Source organism: Exophiala oligosperma (genome assembly GCF_000835515.1).
Source record: "Exophiala oligosperma strain CBS 72588 unplaced genomic scaffold supercont1.16, whole genome shotgun sequence".
NCBI classification, from domain to species: Eukaryota; Fungi; Ascomycota; class Eurotiomycetes; order Chaetothyriales; family Herpotrichiellaceae; genus Exophiala; species Exophiala oligosperma.
In genome coordinates this window covers 1-18,620 of record NW_015622833.1, presented here as the reverse complement: position 1 = coordinate 18,620, position 18,620 = coordinate 1, and the positions used below count along the sequence as shown (strand labels likewise).

The window sequence follows — 18,620 nt, the reverse complement described above, 5'->3', positions numbered from 1 at the left end:
GCCTTGATCGGATTTTCCCACAGGCGAGTTGAGTCGGGCCAGGGCATTACCGAGGCGCCGAACGTGAATCTGCCTTGATTTCAGCTTTGCGATGTTCGTCAGCATGACACTATCGCCGATTGGTTTTATAGCCCTGTGAGTTGGGAACAGCAACCACTATTACCATCTGCGAACCACCCGCGCTCCTTATTCTTCTGTTTCATGGACCTCAGCTTTGAAGGAGAAGGCTTAAGCTGCCCTGTCCGCACTCGAAGTGTCCCAGTTACCTTTGGTGAAATCTACACCTGGCAAGAAAGGCAGAGAGTCCCCTGAGAAGGTCTCATAGGTACTTGTATTAGTAGAAACTGCTTCTAGTGACTTCAGGCGAAACAGGTTTAATTTAATATTGGAGTATGTTCTTAAGTAGACCATATACTTTAAGTTTTCTCTTCTTCAAGTATAAAAGTTAATTATTGCAACTTATCTATCTTCTCTAATTACTCTCGACGGTGCCCAGAGAAGAGGTCTTGTCAAACGAGGCCGTGGATTGTGACATAGCGGTGCTGTGAGAGATTTCAACCTTTAAGTGTAAAGCTATTGGCAGAGCATACTCCCGGGGCCAGCATTACAATCAACTGAGAGGAGGCAATGTTGAAAGCAAGCCCAGCCATTTCTAAGTCGTTTAGCGTTGTCATCCACCTTCTCTGTTCGTGACCACGATGGCCTCCGATGGGACGGCAGCTGTCTCCGCTCTTGCGTTCTCTCCCTCATAGATACTGCCATATACTCTCCCACTTATCAAGAAGCCCATATATGTAGTGACATTTGTGGTGAAGCGAGACGTAGCACTGTGGTACTATTTTATGATCGACCCTTCTCGATGTGAGTAATCTCCAACATAGGTTGACCTTTCTGATTCTCTGTAATAGTATTCACATCGATGCCGTTAACGTTTCCGGTGCAGACATAAGTCTTGAACTGTCGTGTAGGGACGCGCTATAAGGAAGAAGAGGTAAGTAGGTAAAAGGAGGACGGTGGGGACAAGGAGTTGCTTACGTTCATAAACATCTCATCAATCTCTTCCAACGTGCGGCCCTTGGTCTCCGGGACGATCCACCAAGTCAGAATAAAGACAACAATACCGATAGGCCCGAAGATGAAGCCTACTTTGGTGCCCATGTCGGCGTACTGAGCTGAAAGTAGGTATGGCATGCCTGTAGATACAAGGACACATACTATCCACGACGCCGACGCGGCGATGGAGATGGTTTTGGATCGGAGTCGATTGGCTGGGATCTCTCCCAGGAGAATATTGCTAGCAGAGCCCCAGGTGAAAGTGTACGTGAAGGAGAACAGGCAAATGCAGAAAATGAGGAAGGAGGCTGCGGCAGTGCTATTTGGATGTGCCTCAGCCACGGCCGCAAAAGAGAACATGCAGACGCCCATGATTCCGGCGCCCCAGATCATCAGCGGCCGGCGGCCAATATAGTTGATGGCGACAAAGGAGAGGAGAACGGCAACGACAGAGCACATGTTGAGAATGACCGTAACGAGGAACGCGTTGCTGACACCTACGGTCTGGAAGAAATAGGTTGAGTAGCTGGAGTCGTTTGGTCAGCAAAGGGATCTTGGGAGAAGGATACAGAGAGCTGGCTTACCCTGAAAGGAAAGCAACACCAACCAGCTGTTGGCCTGAGGCAGAAAGAGTAGCGATCATGGTTCGGCGAAGGTCGGTCCCCCTTGAGACAGTCCATATAAGAGGCCGATGTTTCGTATTGCTTCTCCAATTCTATGAAGTTGACAATGTTCTTCATCTCATTGTCGAGCTCTTCCCTTTGAGCATGTTGGCCACGGAGCTTCATGAGGGAAGCTTTGGCTTCGTCGATACGGCCTGCGGTGACGAGCCAACCTGGAAGAACTGGTTAGGGAACTGCCATCTCTTCACATAAAACACGACGGGAGACTAACGGGGAGATTCAGGGAGCCAGTAGATCAGAGACAACAAGACCAACGGCGCTAGTAGCGTGCAGATAAGCGGTATTTGGTATGCCAAGTTGGACGAGATCTTGTAAGTGCCCTGGTCCACACATGCACCAATGAAGGTCGGAATGTTAATGAAAAACTGGTAAAAGATCACAATGGAACCCCTGAGGTACACTGGAGCTGCCTCCGACCAGTACGGAATACAGAACTGTCCTGTGAAACCGATTGCCAATCCCATAAAGGCCTTGCCGACAAGGGTTGCTGCAAAGTGCGGAATCATCTGGATGCAAGAACCGATCAGGCCAACAATGCAGGTAATAATGAACCCAGCCTTGCGGCCAAACTTGGAACCAATGGGACCCGCGACCATGGCAGCAATGAGGATGAAACCAGTCAAAACACCACTGAGTGATGTTTGTCTTCCTGCAGTCATGGCATATTTTCCGATTGCTTCATTGTAGTATCCAAAGCTTCTGTTATACGCTGCATGTTGTCAGCCACATGGAACTTTGCCACGTCGAAAATGCAATGAAAGTATACCTTGCATTGCCAAAAAGCTACCCTTATTGTTAGCGTGCTCCTCGATACGAAAAAACATGGAGAACATACCCAGACGTGAGACCTTGATCAAAACCAAAGGCTGTAGCCCCTAAACCGACAATGAGACAGTAGCCAATGACCCTAAGATCGCTTCGGAGTCGCTCCTTGCTGATCCCACGCATCGTGATGACAGTGTATGTTGAGTCCGGATGAAGAAAGAGGAGAAGTTCGCTTGGTTCCAGAGACGCAATTGCAGAAGATTCGAATTCATTTTGCGAAAGATCAAAGGAATGGAGAGTTGAATATCAAACGCATCTCCCACGTAGTTATACTCGATCAATTTTTGCCAGTGGTCTGAGTTACTAATGTAAATCGGATGGGCCCCACGGGGAAGTCAGTGCTGTTTGAACCTGATTTGGCACACCGATACTCGTACTCGTACGTGCCTCGCCTAACAAGGTGTCCATTTCTAGCTGCGTTCGGACCTGGGGTTGACAAGCTGCGATGGGCTTCGGTGCTGCCACCGACGGTGCCCATAGTTTTGACTTCCAGACTAGCATTCGCCGGCGTGAGCTTAGTAGTTCAAAATCAAGTACGAGTACGAGAAGCTATTCTCCGTACTTTGAATATGAACGACGAAGCAGGCATCTAGCTAACGTCAAAAGCGGTGAAGTCAAGCTCCACGTGTAATCATTTCCAGGCATAGAAAACACCCTGAGATCCAATCAAAGTCTTGATATAGAGACACTATGTGAGGACGAGGCTCTTCGCATCATAAACATCTGGTTGCTTCCGACATGGCTAATCCACGGATAATCTATGGCTGAATGTCGGAAGTCGGGTAAACCCTAGAGCTAGTGTTCTCTCCCGCCCCGCAGTACGCGTAACATCCTCTTTTACTATTGTTTCTCGCGCAATGACAGTACATAGACATGACGGGATGCGAGAATTCTCGGGCGCGATGGCCGATAGCATAAATGCGAAGATCAAGCCGATAGAGCTCGGCGTCGGAGCCCGAATCCGAGTCTGAATTCTGAATTGAGAACCGGCACGTCTGCCGACATTCGGGACTGAGAACACTCTTCAAAGGCGCGGGGGGCCGTAGCGTGACTCACGTCGATCGTTGACCTGATCTCTGGCCATGAGTCGAGTCCTACTTTGGGACATACGAAGCACGTATCGATTCCTTGTTGGACCATCATACAAAAGTCACGATTGATCATGGCTTCAGCAACCCCTGCTGATGCCCGTAAAGACTGGCTCACATTATCGCCTGGTCCGGTGCTTGATATCAGCGCAAAATGCAAGGTCTGTGGCGCCTTGTCATCTACGGGTGTTGTCAACTTTCTGGGCATACCGTTCGCCACCATCCCGGCACGGTTTCGACAGAGCAAACTACTAAATCTCGAGGATGCATGCAACAGTGGGATTCTTGACTCGACAAGATACGGACCAATATGTCCTCAACCATATGACCCGCTCATTAGTAGAAGAATGTATCTGTATGAGGGACTCGTACCTCTTCTAGAAGTTGAGGGAATGCCAGTGATGGATCTGGAAGAATGCCTGAGAGTCAATGTTTTTGTTCCTCCAGGAGCATTGCATGGCCGGACTGCCAAGTTACCAGTGTACGCAAATATCCATGGCGGTGGCTGGACGACAGGAAATGGGAATACCTCTTCTGGTAGGGCTCAACTTTCCTAGTTTTCCGGCTGGCTGACTGACTGTCTCTCATGATTAGATGGCAATTATTCTGTTCAACACGCCATGAAGATTGGGAAGCCGTTCGTCTCTGTGGGAATCAACTACCGCCTGGGGTACCATGGTTTCCTCGGCTCCAAAGATCTTGAAGAAGAAGCGAGACAGAATGGTGAAGTCTATTCCCCGAACAGAGGCCTGTGGGATCAGCGAATTGCACTCTTGTGGGTAAGTTTACGGCGTAAATACACTGTGCTCCGACACTTGATGACTGTTATGATAAACATGCTTCTTAAAAGAGAGCTTTGATAATCATAAGGGGCTAACCGATATTATCAGATTCGGAAGCATATTCACCACTTCGGTGGTGATCCAGATCAGATCACTATTGCTGGTGAATCGGCAGGAGCATTCAGTTCTTGCGCACATGGCTTGTCCGATATTCCCGTCTGCAAAAGAATCATCATCCAATCCGCTCCAGTTTGGAAGTTTGCAGATCCCGCTCTCGCCGAGGAAATTTATCAGCGTTTGGTATCGAGCACGGGTATACCTACATCTGCGTCTGCAACAGAACGACTGGCGGCGCTGCGTCAACTGTCGGATAAGCAACTGGAAGACTTACTCGGCGGCTCCTTTGCTCGACCCGTCTGGGACCCTAACTGGTTTGTACACCAGGACGTAATTACACCCTTCGAAAGAGTGACTAAATTTAGTCCTTGGGTCGAGGGGGTATTGGTAGGCTGGACGAGGGATGAGATGGCACTGTGGAGCAACCAATGGCATTCATTGACCTCTGCAGAGGTTGAAGCTTGGGTTCGAGATGTGTCACCTGACCCTGCATTCGCGTCTGAACTCCTCAAAGCCTACAATGTTTCACGAGATAACCCAGCAGAGATCTCGCTCGATGGACTGATGAGATTGTCATCCGATGGTGCGTTCGGGTGTTTACCAATCATGCTGGGAAGATTGACTTCTCCAGCCATCAGTGTCTTCAGGTTCGAGCAGACGGATGACAATCCTCAGAGCTCCTTCAAGGGTCGCTCATATCACTCTCTGGACACCGCATTTGTGCTCAGAACTCCTGCAGTTGCAGGTCCCGAGGCTGAAGAAAAGTATCGGACTACGGCCGATGCTATGGCCGAAGATTGGGCAGCATTTATATATGGGAGCCAGCCATTCGAACAATTCCAGAAAAGTGGCAAGGTCAGACTGTATAACAGCCACGGGAACGAACTTGTAGACTGGGCTTCCGACAAGACAAGCTTGATGCACGGATTCATTGATACCGAGCAAAGAGCCGAGTGGTTTTCGGAAGTGGGCAAACAGATTCTCTCTGGAAAGAACGAATTGAGTAACTCGCCGACAAAGCCTAAGAACTGCAAGACAGTCGCTTAACAGAAATACATTGATCTGTCCACTAAGCAGTAACTAGTATAGTTATTCAATTGATCAGATTGCGATACTCTGTGTGTAGATAATAGTTAAGTGCCTTTTAAACGCCCCAGCACTCACTCAGCTCTAACAACGTTCTCTTAAAGCCAACACCAACACTAAACCAAATAAAGTCTTTTGGGAATGTTCCTTGTAGAAAGAACCTAATGGTTCAGCGATTATAGGTTCATCCTTAAGGTACGAGATATAATAGCTATATCTACACAATTTACGCGGAAAAGGACCAATAAGTGGTAATACCCATTTATCTCCCTATCGAATCAGAGTAGATCCGTTTTATAAGACCGAGGCCTAACACTATTCCAGTCTATAGTGACAGTTATTACACATACAAATTAAGTCTTAGCGTTACTAGCGTAACTTTTATTTCATGACTTTCATTACATTAATAAATTATTAATAACTATTTATCTCACTATATCATTATAAAACCATTAATTCTTATCACTTTTAGTTTTATTATTTATTAAGTATATTTAAAAGTTTATCTTTACTTAATTCTAGCTTATTATACCTTAAGTATAAATTAGTAAAAAATAATTTATCTATAAACACTATAAATATAATCTAATTTAACTCCTTAGTACTTATTATATAGCTATAAATATTTTTATAGTATAGAGTAATACTTTATACTAAGTATTAAATATACTTTATAAGTATAGTTTTAAAGAGTAATTAGCTAAAGATATTAAAAACTAGGTTTAAAACCAAAATATTATAACTATTATAACTTAATTACCTAACTATAGTTTATTTATTTATAAACTTTAGTTTTATTAAGGTTTCTTATACTTTATCACTAAATTATATTAATATTTATTAATAAGTAAGATAATTATTTAATAATATTATAGAGTACTATATAGTTTAATAAACTATATAAAGTAATGAACTATAAAACTCTATTTAGTTATATTTAACTATTACTCTTATTAATTATAAGTTACTAACACAGTTTTAAAGTAACTAATCTTAAAGAGTGAGTCTAGAAGACTATTCTAGTGTATCGAAATTAAGAATATAAGTCTATTTATACTGTCACTATCACCTTTAATATGTTACATTAAACTATATTATATTAACTTACTAAAGAACTTTTATATACTTAAGCCATAAAAATAGTTTAAATCCTTTTAAATATGAAAGAAAAGATATTTATATAATAAGTCTTATAATATATATACACTAAATTATTTATTATATTAATATTATTAATTAAGCTAGCTAAATTAACTCACTATAAATATATTTAATATATATTATAAAATTTAGTTCTCACTAAAATTATTATCTTAATTAAGTATAAATAACTTTAATACTTTCTTAATTATTATTTAATTATTTAGAGTATTTATATAAAGTAACTTAAGACTATATAATTTAATAACGTATTATATAATAAGGTTAAAGCGTGATTTAACATAATTATCACTAAATTTTAAGAGCGCACCTATAATAATTTTAATATTTAGAATATAAATAAGTTTAGTTTTAAGGTTAAAGAGAGTTAAATAATAAAGGTCTTAATTTCTCTTAACTATTAATAATAGTATAAAACTATAATAAAGAAATAGAAGTAATTAATTATAATTAAATATATTAATATAGCTAAAGATACACTCTTATTAATAATTATCTTTAAGAGTTAAAATATTAATTCTAAATAATTACTAACTTAAATACTTTTTAACTAGTATTTTATAGTTAATAAAAATAGCTAAATATTAAATAAGCTTAGTCTATAATAGTTAATTAAGATATTTAAGCCTTAAACTCATAAGAAAGTAATAAGTTAGCCTTAATTATTAATTATTAATAGCTATAAAAGTTACATTAAAGCTAATTTTATTATTTATTATATAAAGAATAATATTAACTTACTAATTATATTATTATATTACTTTTATATTCTTTAGCTACTTAATATAAAAATATTTTTAGTGTTTAAGTGCGCTCACTTAAATAAGACTAATATAACTTTATAGCTTAGTATATAATATATTTTATGTTTAGAATAACTTAAAATATTTATTTATATATATATAAAGGCTATTAAGCTAAATAATATTCTTATAAAATAGTAAAATACTAAGTTAATAAAGTACTATATAGTTTAATAATATATATAGTCTAATAACACACTAAATCTAACCTAACTTACTTTAAAAGTTATTAATAAGGTATTAATATTATTATTCCATTATTTAATAAGGAAAATAAGGAGTTAAATACCTTATTAATATCTTTCTTTTCGTTTTTAATTATAACTTATTATTATAGTTATTTATACTATTATTTAATAAGATACTTTACTTTTATCTTTTACATTATATTTAATACTTTAGTTATAAAGAATATAAATTTACTTTTTAATCTTACTCTTTTATTTTATTTATAACTCTTTTATATCTTAAGTAATTTCTTCTACTCTTAACACTATTATTAAAGAAGTGTATTCTTAGTTATAAGTATTTTTATTATATAAATTACTTAGACTATATATTTCTTAATAAAAAATAAAAGCCTAAATATTTATATTAGCATAAAATCTAAGAGTATATTAAATTCCTAAAGCTTAATACTATTTAGAGAAAAGCTATAAAGTAATATATTAACTATATTAACTATTTTAAGTTAAAAGTGTTAACTAGTTAACCCGCGTAAGGCTGAGCACACTGCGCAAGGCTGAGCATGGTAAGACTATTAATTTATAATTAATAGTCTATTCTGTTCTAAAGCCTTCTATATAGACTCCCCTTTACGTCTATATAAGGAGATCTTTACCCTCCTTCACGGGCTTTCACTCCTTAAGCTCTCTAAGTCCTTATTTAGCTATCACTTAGCTAGTCATTCATTAATAAAGGCTTATTACGCTATACCCTTCCCTATTACGATATGACCTGGTCCACTTAACATAGAGTAAGCCTATAACTTAACCAATATAATGTGTTCATATATTAATAGTTTAATAGGGCTGTATATCTCGCGCGCTGATAGGCGGAACCTCAAAACACATTCCGTTTTGCGATGTCCTAGCGGGACGGGTGCTCCAAAACACATTCCGTTTTACGATGTCCTAATTCCTAGAGAGGTGGGCGGGGTTCTAGCATGGTTATCTATGCTGGATATCTTAATCTTTCTTATCAATCAAAGGATAAGAACATAAGGGTTACAGTTTAAAGAACAAAGTTTACGCAGTATTAATACTGTACCTATTTTAATGATCGATACAACTGAGAATCTGGTTCGTCATCGCAGTATGCGCTAAGACCAATAGTTCAATCATTTAAATGTTGCCTAATCGCTGGAAGGGGTGTCAGAATGACCACGAGTATCGGATGAACTACTCAGTCAACCAATGATTTTGGAGCCGGTCCTGGTGTATTCCAATGCCGCCCCCCCGGAATCTGTGGACATGTGAAGCGCTGCACACCAATTGACGTGTACGGATCCGGAAAAATGCGGGCCCTCTCATCTGCTTCGGGTTGGCACAGGTAGCCTTCGTTTTTACGCGAAGAAAGGCGTCAACTAAGGAACAAGAAAGGTGATGCATTCAATAGCTTCGTAACTATGCTCGGAGGGCGACCCCAGAATGGGTAAGGTAGTGTAAGCAAAGGTGGAATCAATCGAGAAGCTCTCAATGCGGCACTCGAATTCGCGGAGGCAACCCAAAGATTCAAGTCACGGGCTCCGGCAGCACGGCCAATTGTACATCATAGGCCTTAAGGGGGCAAAAATTTCGCGTATGTAATTCGGTCACGACCGAGTGGAGAGAGAGATGGCTTGAGTAGTGGTAGCCTGCATATACCAAAGGGAGAGGTCAGGGTAAATGAAATCAGTCAAGTCTAGTCCAGTCCAGTCCAAGGACTGGCTGGGAAACTTGTATATTCTGACGCTTAAAACATAGCCAAAGTTAGACCAAGTAATCTCGACCGTTAGAAATCAAGAGAGAAATGCCCAGAGTTTCTCTCAAAGCACATTGGTATGTGAAGTGACCTTTGCAGTTTTGTAGAGCATTATCGCATTATTTTTTTCAGCCTGCGATGTTCTTAGTATTAAACTGTTAGGATCGCAAACTATTGGCAAGTACGAGGATTGGAAAGGGATGACTAATAAGTCTGTCTGAGTATTGAAGGCCGTCTGAACGGCCTGCTGATATTAACTGTATGATCTCGCCACATGAACTACTCGTTGAGGAGTGTTATGAAATTCCGGCATGTGCCTGTTATGAGGCATTAAATACCATGCTGGGTGTTAGACCGTAAGCATACAAGGAATGGAATGGGTGAGTCCGCATGAAATAACATAGCATCGCCATCTGCCGCCCAACCTCAACTGTGTCCATCACTCAGCAAACCGGGCCTCCTGAAGTGTCTCGTTATTCTGTTCTTATGCGGGTCTGCGTTGATGACATGGCCTTCTGAGATGTCAGAAGGATGTAACACATTGCCACTGAACTTGAATCAGTATGGACGCGACATGAGATTTACACCTCAATAAAGACTGTTTGGAATACAGCTAAAGATACAAGGAAGTGTTACAGAGTCGCAATAAATGCAACACAACTCCCCCTTTCTACCGCAAGTACACTGCTGGTTTCGTCCAGCCGTGCTGTCGTTATTATCCACTTCCGTGCTATTTCCATTGGAGCCACTATTTATCGGAGATGCAATAGTGTGTAGGATATTCCAAATGAGGAAAGAGGCACAAAGAAGGCTTCCGCTGACTTTCATGGTTTCTTCGAGATCTCTTTGATTTGGCCTGTAGGAAAAATATGAGAGTAGGGAGAAGAGAATTAGACAATACTGTAACAGTTATCCTTTATATAATTTTTCATACCGTTACATTACTCCTCTGAACACAGCTATTGGACGTATGAAAGTGCCTCCGATGAGGAGAATATTATCCTGCCGATAAAGCTCGCTTATTCTACGTCGACTGTTTTTTAACAACGCTCGCCTCGGATGTTGGATAGTATCGAAGAAATCCCTCCTTTGACCCGCGGAGTCTACTCACATGTGGAGAAGCTTTTAGCCAAAAGTACTGACAGATAGCTAGAAATAAGCAAGAATCTTACCTTATTGCTTCTGACTTGGTGGTGATGTAGTAGCCTTATTAAACCAATCAACACCTATCATCGAAGGTAGATCTAATAGACACGTCGGCTATATTTTCTCTGTATACTCTAGTAGCCTTTATTTTTGCACCTCGCATAATTCCTTGACATAATATACCGTTGTTCCCATGTAAGTCGCGCACACAAGCAAGCTGTGCACTTGCCTGCCACCCGATGACTTCCTGCTCCAATTGATCAACCACAACACTTCTAATAAGATCAAACTATGGGATCCTCTTCAGAAGTGGAAGCTATATGCACATGACAAGTGTGTGCACTGTGTTCAGCATTGCCGCATCGTCCCAGCATCTATGCCTTGATCCACTCCCTTTCGCTGACCACTCTTCTCGAGTGTTTCTCTCTCTAGCTGACAGTCCATATCTTGCTGGCCAGTTAGGTCTTGTAAACCTCCAAAATTGAATGACCTTCCTTGCCTCACCCGGATATTTCTAGCTCTCTGACATTTACTTAGTGCTTCATTCGCATTTCAAGAATCTTGTTCTCGGCCTCGAGGAGACCAAGGCGGTGTAGTGGTTGCTGCAGACTCTTCACTATTTGCTAAATTCCAGTACAAATCAAAGGCTGGTGAGCTTTTCAGGAGATGTGCGATGCGATTTTGATAAAATACAACTATTATGGAGTCTTAGGCTTCCACAGCGGAGGGAGCCTACCGAGGCTCCTGGTGGTGTGGACGTGTATAGGTTGATATCGACCTTGGAAAACAACACTTTCGGCGTCTAATGGAGTGATGTTTGCCCTCAGGAACCCGCCCTGAATTTAGGATCGATGTTAGGAGTGGTGGCGTGGGGGGGGGACTGAGCGCCTCGCTTGGGAATTGTAACTTAAAATCTATCTTAGCGGACAATAGATGTGTTGTAAATTTTCGAGTTTGGGAAGGAGCGTAAGCTTTACTGTCAGGAAATGTTGATGCTGCACTAGACATCGTGCTCGAAGGGAGAGAGTAGCCTCTGCCGGCTCTATCTCTATCTCTCTATATGACGGATTAATGTAGTTCTTACGGTAAAACGAGACTGCCTATAGACTCTACGGCGGTTCGAACGGGAAGAAACGAATAAATAATCCTGCGCAGACACCGTCATATCTACCATATTTGTATGAGAGGATGACTAAGTTTGGATCCTAGAGTTCCAGGAAAGCGAGTAGGGGGGCCGATATAACAAGTAGCCTTTTTACAACAGAGCTCATTGATTCCTGTAAGCACCGAAATCATTTGGAGCATCGTGATACCCAGGTTCTCAAGATCATCCTGCAGTTGCTGCGATACCGTGACAAGAGGGCTTTAGCACTGGAAATTCTGAGACAGTCGTTGATCTTTTGCTGACTTCAAAACCCTACATGAATAAGACTATTTATCAAGCAGTCCAATCGAGCTGAGCCTAGATCAAATATGATAGCTCAGTATTTATTGATTCAAATGTCGCAATGCCATTACTTTGTGGTTTTGAAAGTCATGTCGACTGTTCTACCCACTACAATCAGAAAGTACGTAAAGCTCGATCCAAAGTTCATTGTGAAGCAAGCGAGAGCGTATCTTTGGCTGTACAGTATGTGCCTCGTGGCGCTAGATCTGCGCCCCAGTTATTGTGATGGATAAATAAATACGAGGGCACAAGGTTTCGCCTGTTTATGATCCGCGACCTGAAGTGGGGTTGCCAAGGGATGTCAAGTGCACAACTTTATACGCAATCGAAGGGTGTATTATCAAATGCCCGACCTCGAAACGCGCAGCGCTCGGACCGCACGAATAGTGGTGAAACGTCATGCTAGCAGCTACTACAACGTTGCAAGGGGTGAAACTTTACGAGCGAGCTATCTACTGTCAACAAGAGTGGCCTTTTGACATACTAAGACTGAGTATAATAGTGTACATTTAGGCGAGGAAGGCGTGGAGTATTTGGCCAACTTTCTCAGGTACTAGAGATCGTCATTTGGTGCTGCTGGGATGTCCCGCAGATCAGAATAATGATTAATTCTTTGATATCGGCCGGATCATTCAATCCAGCATCGCCAAACCTTTAAAGTCTGCCGATGGAGTTTTTATTCGCAAGGGATCATGAAGCGAGGTAAATCAAAGTTGATTGGCGGGAGCTGCTGATTGGAACAATTTGATCAGAAGTTGGCTCGAGCTGATCTCGCACGAGTTCAGCTCTAGAGTAGAGGTCCTTGTCCTCAACTACATGACCAAACCGCAGCAGCTCTTCCACATGTCACGAGAAAATGTAACCCAACAACAATGGCTGGCTTTCTCCTACTGGCAATATCACCCTCCCAAACTTAGACATGCATATACGAGAAAAATGGGACGACAGCTTGAGTTATTACACTGCACTGTATGGAGTCGAATGTGCAGACTGGGTGATCGTTCAATGCAGTACTACGACCTTTCTGTCCTTTTGTCTGCTCATTGTGGCAATGCTATAGTCAATGACTGTAATTCAGAGCCCATGAATGAAAGGGGTGCGCGTGACATCCTGAGAAGGTATCATGAATTCCTATCACACTTCCACTGTCTCAGTCGGCTTTCCACTTCATCCCGTTCGACTTTGACGAAGGAATGTACTCAGCCTCCTTCCTTCCTTTCCAGCAGAGATGTTCTCGTCAGTTGCTTACGTGAATTCTGTAGGGATATGCGACCTGACTATATAAAATCAATCATTGCCTTGTGAATTCAAACTGGTAGAAATAAGCGAGGAAGCAGCTGACCTCGGCGAACTGGGATCTCCACCCGGGCACTAAGCTCCTCTCAAGGAGCTGTCCTTTGGTATATGCAACCCAGTAAGCGCCAAAACATATGTGCAAGCATGGCCGCTCGCATCACGGTTTGATCAACTCCTATCCGAAGATCGTCAAAGTAGAATCCCCAATGACCCTTGTAGTATAGCCGTAATCTTCAAAATTTTCAACATGAGAAATATTTACTCCCAATTCACTGCGATTGCCTCCACAGTCTCTCGAAGCGATGTTGCATAGTTTCGGACTAGCCAGGACAGTCTTTACGCTTCTCCCACGCGAATATGGGCTTATAGTGCATAGCTGGTCATCAGTCGATGGATCGGACTCAGGTTAGCAAAGGTGACTCTCGAATATTGTATTCTGGATGCGTAAGTCTCCTTGCTCTCCAGAACAGCGCTCGAAGACATGGCGCAAATTTTGGCTTGTAGCCTGAGCAGGTGCTGGTGTTTCAAGCTGGTGCATCCATCTATCGACCAATCCTGAGTGAGACCAAGCCATTTCTTGTGAGGATCAGTCAATGTCGAACTCTCCATCAGAGGGGTCTCCGAAGCTGGGTGTATAAGGACTCGGTATATCCTTCTGATCTATTTCGTCGTCTTCATTTCCTTCGTTTTCCAAGCCTCGACGATTGGCACCTAGGACCCTTATCTTTTGAAGACGTGTCGTCGGGTTGCGAGGAGGATTTCTCTTCATGTCGACGAGGTCTCGCAATGCCAGCATACTCGAATCCGCAAAGTCAAGCTGTAGTGTTCGTGCATTTGCCGAGTGCTTGACAACTCTCCTATGCAGTACAATGATTGCTAAGCACGTAAGAGTGAGAAATAGCTCCAGAATCAAAACTAGTCTTTGAAACGTGATCTCCTCAGTCAGAGCATCGACACGAACGTGAACATGATGTTTCTCTTGTTCGTACCATTCCTGTTGCTGGGCAAGCTCATTTTCAATTAATTTCGTAAAATGAGAATATTGACTTCTGAAAGAACCGAGTTGATTGAACATTGTGGTGTTCAGCTGACGAAGAAGAGCATCAACGTGTACGTTCTGGGTTTGCTCGATCTGGTGCAAATAAACATCGAGGGCGTGATACTGCACCTTTATATACATCCATGAGTGGATGTAATTGGTTTCAAGGCCCTGTAGACGATTCTGCGTCATCATAAAGAAAGACTCGCCTGGCAACGGTGTAGTCCCCAAAGGCAATTGTATGGGAGAGATCGGAAGTTTGGATAGCTCGCCAGTGAGCTGGTCCTCAGTAGCACATTCCCCCATAGAATTTTCGTGGTCTCTGTCCGTTGTAGCTGTGAAGGTATTGAGACTGTCACCTTCATAGGAAGTCCCGGTGAAGGTATTTGTGGCCGTTGCAATTGAGTCATGCTCACTGGAGGACACCATGCAGCCTTCGCATGCGACAGAAGCACGTTTGCTTTCTTTTGCGGATATCATAGGTTCGGTGGCGCGGACGCAACCTTCTGCGGACACATCTCCTAGGATATCGTTTTGGCAAGACTCCCACAAACACGGTTGAGAGCCATGCTTGTACTCTTCCAACATCGTTGTCCCATGGACGTACACAAGGCTCACCGGGCAATAATATTCGTTTCCGTAGTGGTCCAGAAAATCAAGGCGTAAATACCGTGCCCATATTATGGGACTTACAATTCGAAAACTTTGTATATTCCTGGTATCGAGAGCTCGGAAAGTCCCCAAGGTCTTCCATTCTTCCGTCTTGATGGGGTATCTGTCTGATACGCTGGCTCGAAAATCTCTGAAAGTTGAACTGAAAAACTCAAAATTGGCTAGAACAAGAGTATCGATGGTGATGTCATTGCACAACTCCAGAACCAGGAATTTGTTCTTCGCAGTGCATTCATTCATCATATAAGAGTCCATATCCTCATCCAAAAGGTTGAACGAATACTTCATCTCTGGGTTGGTTGCGAGGACGCGAGCACAACTAGGAGAAGCATAGTTGTACCTTTCACCAAAACAGCCAGCATTTGCCTCTAAAAGGCCTTCCAGGCTGAGATCGAGCAAATTCGCAACACTTCTGTGTCGATACGTTTGCGACGGTCGGGCATAACCTGGGCAGTGAGGAGCAACAATCCGGAGTTCAGGATCAATGATCTGGGTATGGTCCTCAGGCCCATCTTTCTTCATCTTTGCTTTAAAATTGCGGGGCTCGTTATCTCGAGTGACTGCCCAGTCAACTCTTCAACGTCCAGGCACATCTTCGACTGCAGCCACGCACACTTTAGCCGGAGACGTACCAGTAACGTGACTTGACCACATAATTAAGACGTCAATGTGACTCGTAATATTTATCGGAACTTGAAGAATGATATTTGTTGCTCCAAATAACGGCGACAAGGAGGTAAATATGGTGGTCAAATTTGGAGATGACCCCGCATTTGCACGTGATATTCGATAGAGTGCTGTAGCGGCGGGAATTAAATTCATCTGTGTGGAGCCGTGACTGGCCGCTATATGTACGTAAGACCACGTAAACCTCAAGTAGCAATCAGAAACAAGTATCTCCGAGCCTCGTGGTCCCTGGCCGTTTGGGAACTAACAGTGAGCATTCCCCTTATGGCGCAAATATCCTTGTTCGATTAAGAGAGGGAGATAATTATATCCGTACTCCGTATAAGTTACTATGTTCCCTAACATTATTACGCTGTGAACAGGTAACCCATCCACATATAAAGTAAGTCTTAGTATAGAGAGCGGGTGAACTATTCATAGGGTAATCCATTCACATATAAAATTTAAGCTTTCTACACTTCACTTTTCCTATCGAGTAATTAAACACATTTAGTGCTATATCATAATGATCACTATAAATTTCATTAATATTTTTTCTATAGTTTATCTAATATACTTAATAGTTTATTTAGGCTTACTTTAAACTCTTTTAGCCCGTTATATAGATTAGTAATAAATAATAATATTCTAAATCCCTACTAAAACACTTAACTATTTACTTTAACCCCGCTAGTTTAATAGCTATAATTACTTATAACTTATAGCATTATTCTCTATATTAAGCACTAAATATATTATATACCTAGAAAGAACTTAAAAGAATATTTAAAGAGAAAGTATAGTATTACTAAAGAGTAAGTAAAGAGTATTAAAGAATAAGTTACTACTTAGAATATTACTATTAAGGTTACTAACTTACTAAATAATAGCTTACTTATTTATAGACTTTAATTCTTTAAGGAATTTATTTATACTATCACTAATTTATATAAATATTAAGTTACTAATTAAGAGAAAATATAGAGATACTATAGCTATAAATATAGAGTTAATACTTAACACTAATAAAAAGAGTATTTTATATATTAAAAGGTTATCTTATAGTATTTCTTTACGAAAGCTAAAGCTAAGAATTATTAAGTAATGTAATAAGCTTTTACTATTAATAATTTAAAGGCTAACTTAAGCGCTATAGATACTAAAAACCCTAAATCTTTACTTAGAACTTCTATACTTAGGTTAAATTTTAGGTATCTTAGTTAATCACTTTACCTTAATATCTCTTAAGCTATTTTATTTTAAGTTAAGAATACTATTTAGTGTAACGAAGTATATTACTAGTAAATTAGTGAATCTAATTATATTTTTAAGATCTCTTCATAATTATATAAGAGTTAATTTTATTATTATATCTTTAGTATAAATACTAAGGTAATAACTATATTTTATAAAACCCTTAAATCTTAATAGGATAATTTATATCTTTAGGAAATTTATATATTTATTAAGTAAGTAATAATTAAGGTATATAAGTTAGTTCTAAAGCTACTATATATTAATATTAAAGTGCTAAATATATTTTAATTAGGCATTATTAATTAAGATCTATTTTAAGCTCTTTAAAATTAGTTATTATTCTTCAAGTCTGTGTCCTGGCGCAAAGGGTGCCGTTTCGCGACGACGTCCGTAGCCGCTTTTGCGATCCCTTTCCACCGGCCGGCTCCACCTGTCCCTCGCCGCTTTTGACGATTTGACGTACAATCTTCCTCTCTCACCCGACCCTCTCTCAGACCCCCCTCTCTCTCTCTTTCGGCGTGTCTCACGTCACAATCTCAAAAGCATGCGTTGGCGACCTCCCACCCATGTCGAAGATCCTAGGAGTGAGACTCGTGGACGTCTCCCGAATTTCAAATTGTTTGCAGTTCTCCTGCCATCCCTCCGTCGAAATGCCCCCGCTCATCAAACGGAGTCGGAAGTCAAACTGGCTTCAGGCGACGCCCTGATGCACCTGCCCTTTGCCAACCGCTGTGCTAGCTGCACGAGCCCTGGATGAGATATATATACGACGGCATCGCCAACATGCCGACCTCACTTTCGTCACTTCCTCCTATTCCTCTTCACTTGTCCGATCCGTCCCTGCGTATGCTCAAGCCACATGCCTCGCCGAAAGAAGTTTACCACTGTCAACCTGAGTTCCGGGGGTTCATACTCCGGCCATACTACTGATGACGTCTGTACACTTGACGTCCTCGCCCGGAAATATGAGGAGGCCTTGTTGGAAACCCGTCCCACGACGCTGTATGCACCGAATACTATCTACCACGTTGACCGCATTCAGCGCCTCTTCGAGGAGTACGTGCCATGACCTGATAGTTGGGGACATCTGTTGACTCTGCAAAGATACTGTGACAAGTTCCAGCTTGATCCACAAGAGACCCTGCGCGAGTGTGCCACGGCTCGGATGGAGAACTTCCTACATTGGTTGCTCCGGACGTACACGATCAAGAAAACCAGTACACTGACGACCTACTGGCGGCAATTGAGTCAGCTGTACATTATGTGGACACAGCGTCGAATGGACCCGGCTGTCATGAGGCAAATCTTCGTGGTACGTAACACAGGGAATACTGTATACCGCCAGACCGCTGAAGCTACAGTTCATTGAAGGGCCATTGACGGAAGAATATGGCCTGGACAATGAGGAGATCGAGAAGCCTCTCATGGAGGCGGACGATTTCGTCGAGCTCATCCGTTACCACTGGGCCTCGGATATCAACTGGTTTCCCAATGAACGGCAACGACTCCAGTTGGCGGCGATTCTGTTGCTGGCAGC

The 18,620-nt window shown here is 41.7% G+C and overlaps 4 protein-coding genes across 5 annotated transcripts; 2 read left to right on the top strand and 2 right to left on the bottom strand.

Moving 5' to 3' along the window:
• Positions 1 to 840: 840 nt before the first annotated feature.
• On the bottom strand, positions 841 to 2,684 carry PV06_10810 (uncharacterized protein; the record flags this gene model as incomplete). The annotated part of the gene is made up of 7 exons (XM_016412396.1): positions 841 to 975; positions 1,036 to 1,579; positions 1,638 to 1,671; positions 1,727 to 1,888; positions 1,948 to 2,445; positions 2,503 to 2,519; positions 2,572 to 2,684. 7 exons carry the CDS (start codon positions 2,682 to 2,684, stop codon positions 841 to 843), a joined length of 1,503 nt encoding a protein of 500 aa, XP_016257121.1.
• A 1,039-nt stretch (positions 2,685 to 3,723) lies between these two features.
• PV06_10809 (uncharacterized protein) lies at positions 3,724 to 5,595 on the top strand (the record flags this gene model as incomplete). Its single annotated transcript, XM_016412395.1, has 3 exons — positions 3,724 to 4,186; positions 4,244 to 4,428; positions 4,540 to 5,595. The coding sequence occupies 3 exons, from the start codon at positions 3,724 to 3,726 to the stop codon at positions 5,593 to 5,595; spliced, it is 1,704 nt and encodes a 567-aa protein (XP_016257120.1).
• An 8,251-nt stretch (positions 5,596 to 13,846) lies between these two features.
• PV06_10808 (uncharacterized protein) lies at positions 13,847 to 15,682 on the bottom strand (the record flags this gene model as incomplete). Its single annotated transcript, XM_016412394.1, has 1 exon — positions 13,847 to 15,682. The coding sequence occupies one exon, from the start codon at positions 15,680 to 15,682 to the stop codon at positions 14,036 to 14,038; it is 1,647 nt and encodes a 548-aa protein (XP_016257119.1). The 3' UTR covers positions 13,847 to 14,035.
• A 1,918-nt stretch (positions 15,683 to 17,600) lies between these two features.
• Positions 17,601 to 18,620, top strand: PV06_10807. Of its 2 annotated transcripts, XM_016412393.1 has the most exons (3): positions 17,601 to 18,139; positions 18,188 to 18,395; positions 18,455 to 18,620. In XM_016412393.1, exons 1-3 carry the CDS (start codon positions 17,943 to 17,945, stop codon positions 18,461 to 18,463), a joined length of 414 nt encoding a protein of 137 aa, XP_016257118.1. In that variant the 5' UTR covers positions 17,601 to 17,942; the 3' UTR covers positions 18,464 to 18,620. The 2 variants fall into 2 exon arrangements, with proteins under 2 accessions (XP_016257118.1, XP_016257117.1); XM_016412392.1 differs by having other exon boundaries at positions 18,188 to 18,620.

Bases quoted from the DNA above. Each gene is read 5' to 3' on its own strand.
- PV06_10807 (XM_016412392.1), top strand. From the start codon at position 17,943: ATGCCTCGCCGAAAGAAGTTTACCACTGTCAACCTGAGTTCCGGGGGT. The intron at 18,140-18,187 runs GTACGTGCCATG...GACTCTGCAAAG, and splicing joins ATTCAGCGCCTCTTCGAGGA to ATACTGTGACAAGTTCCAGC.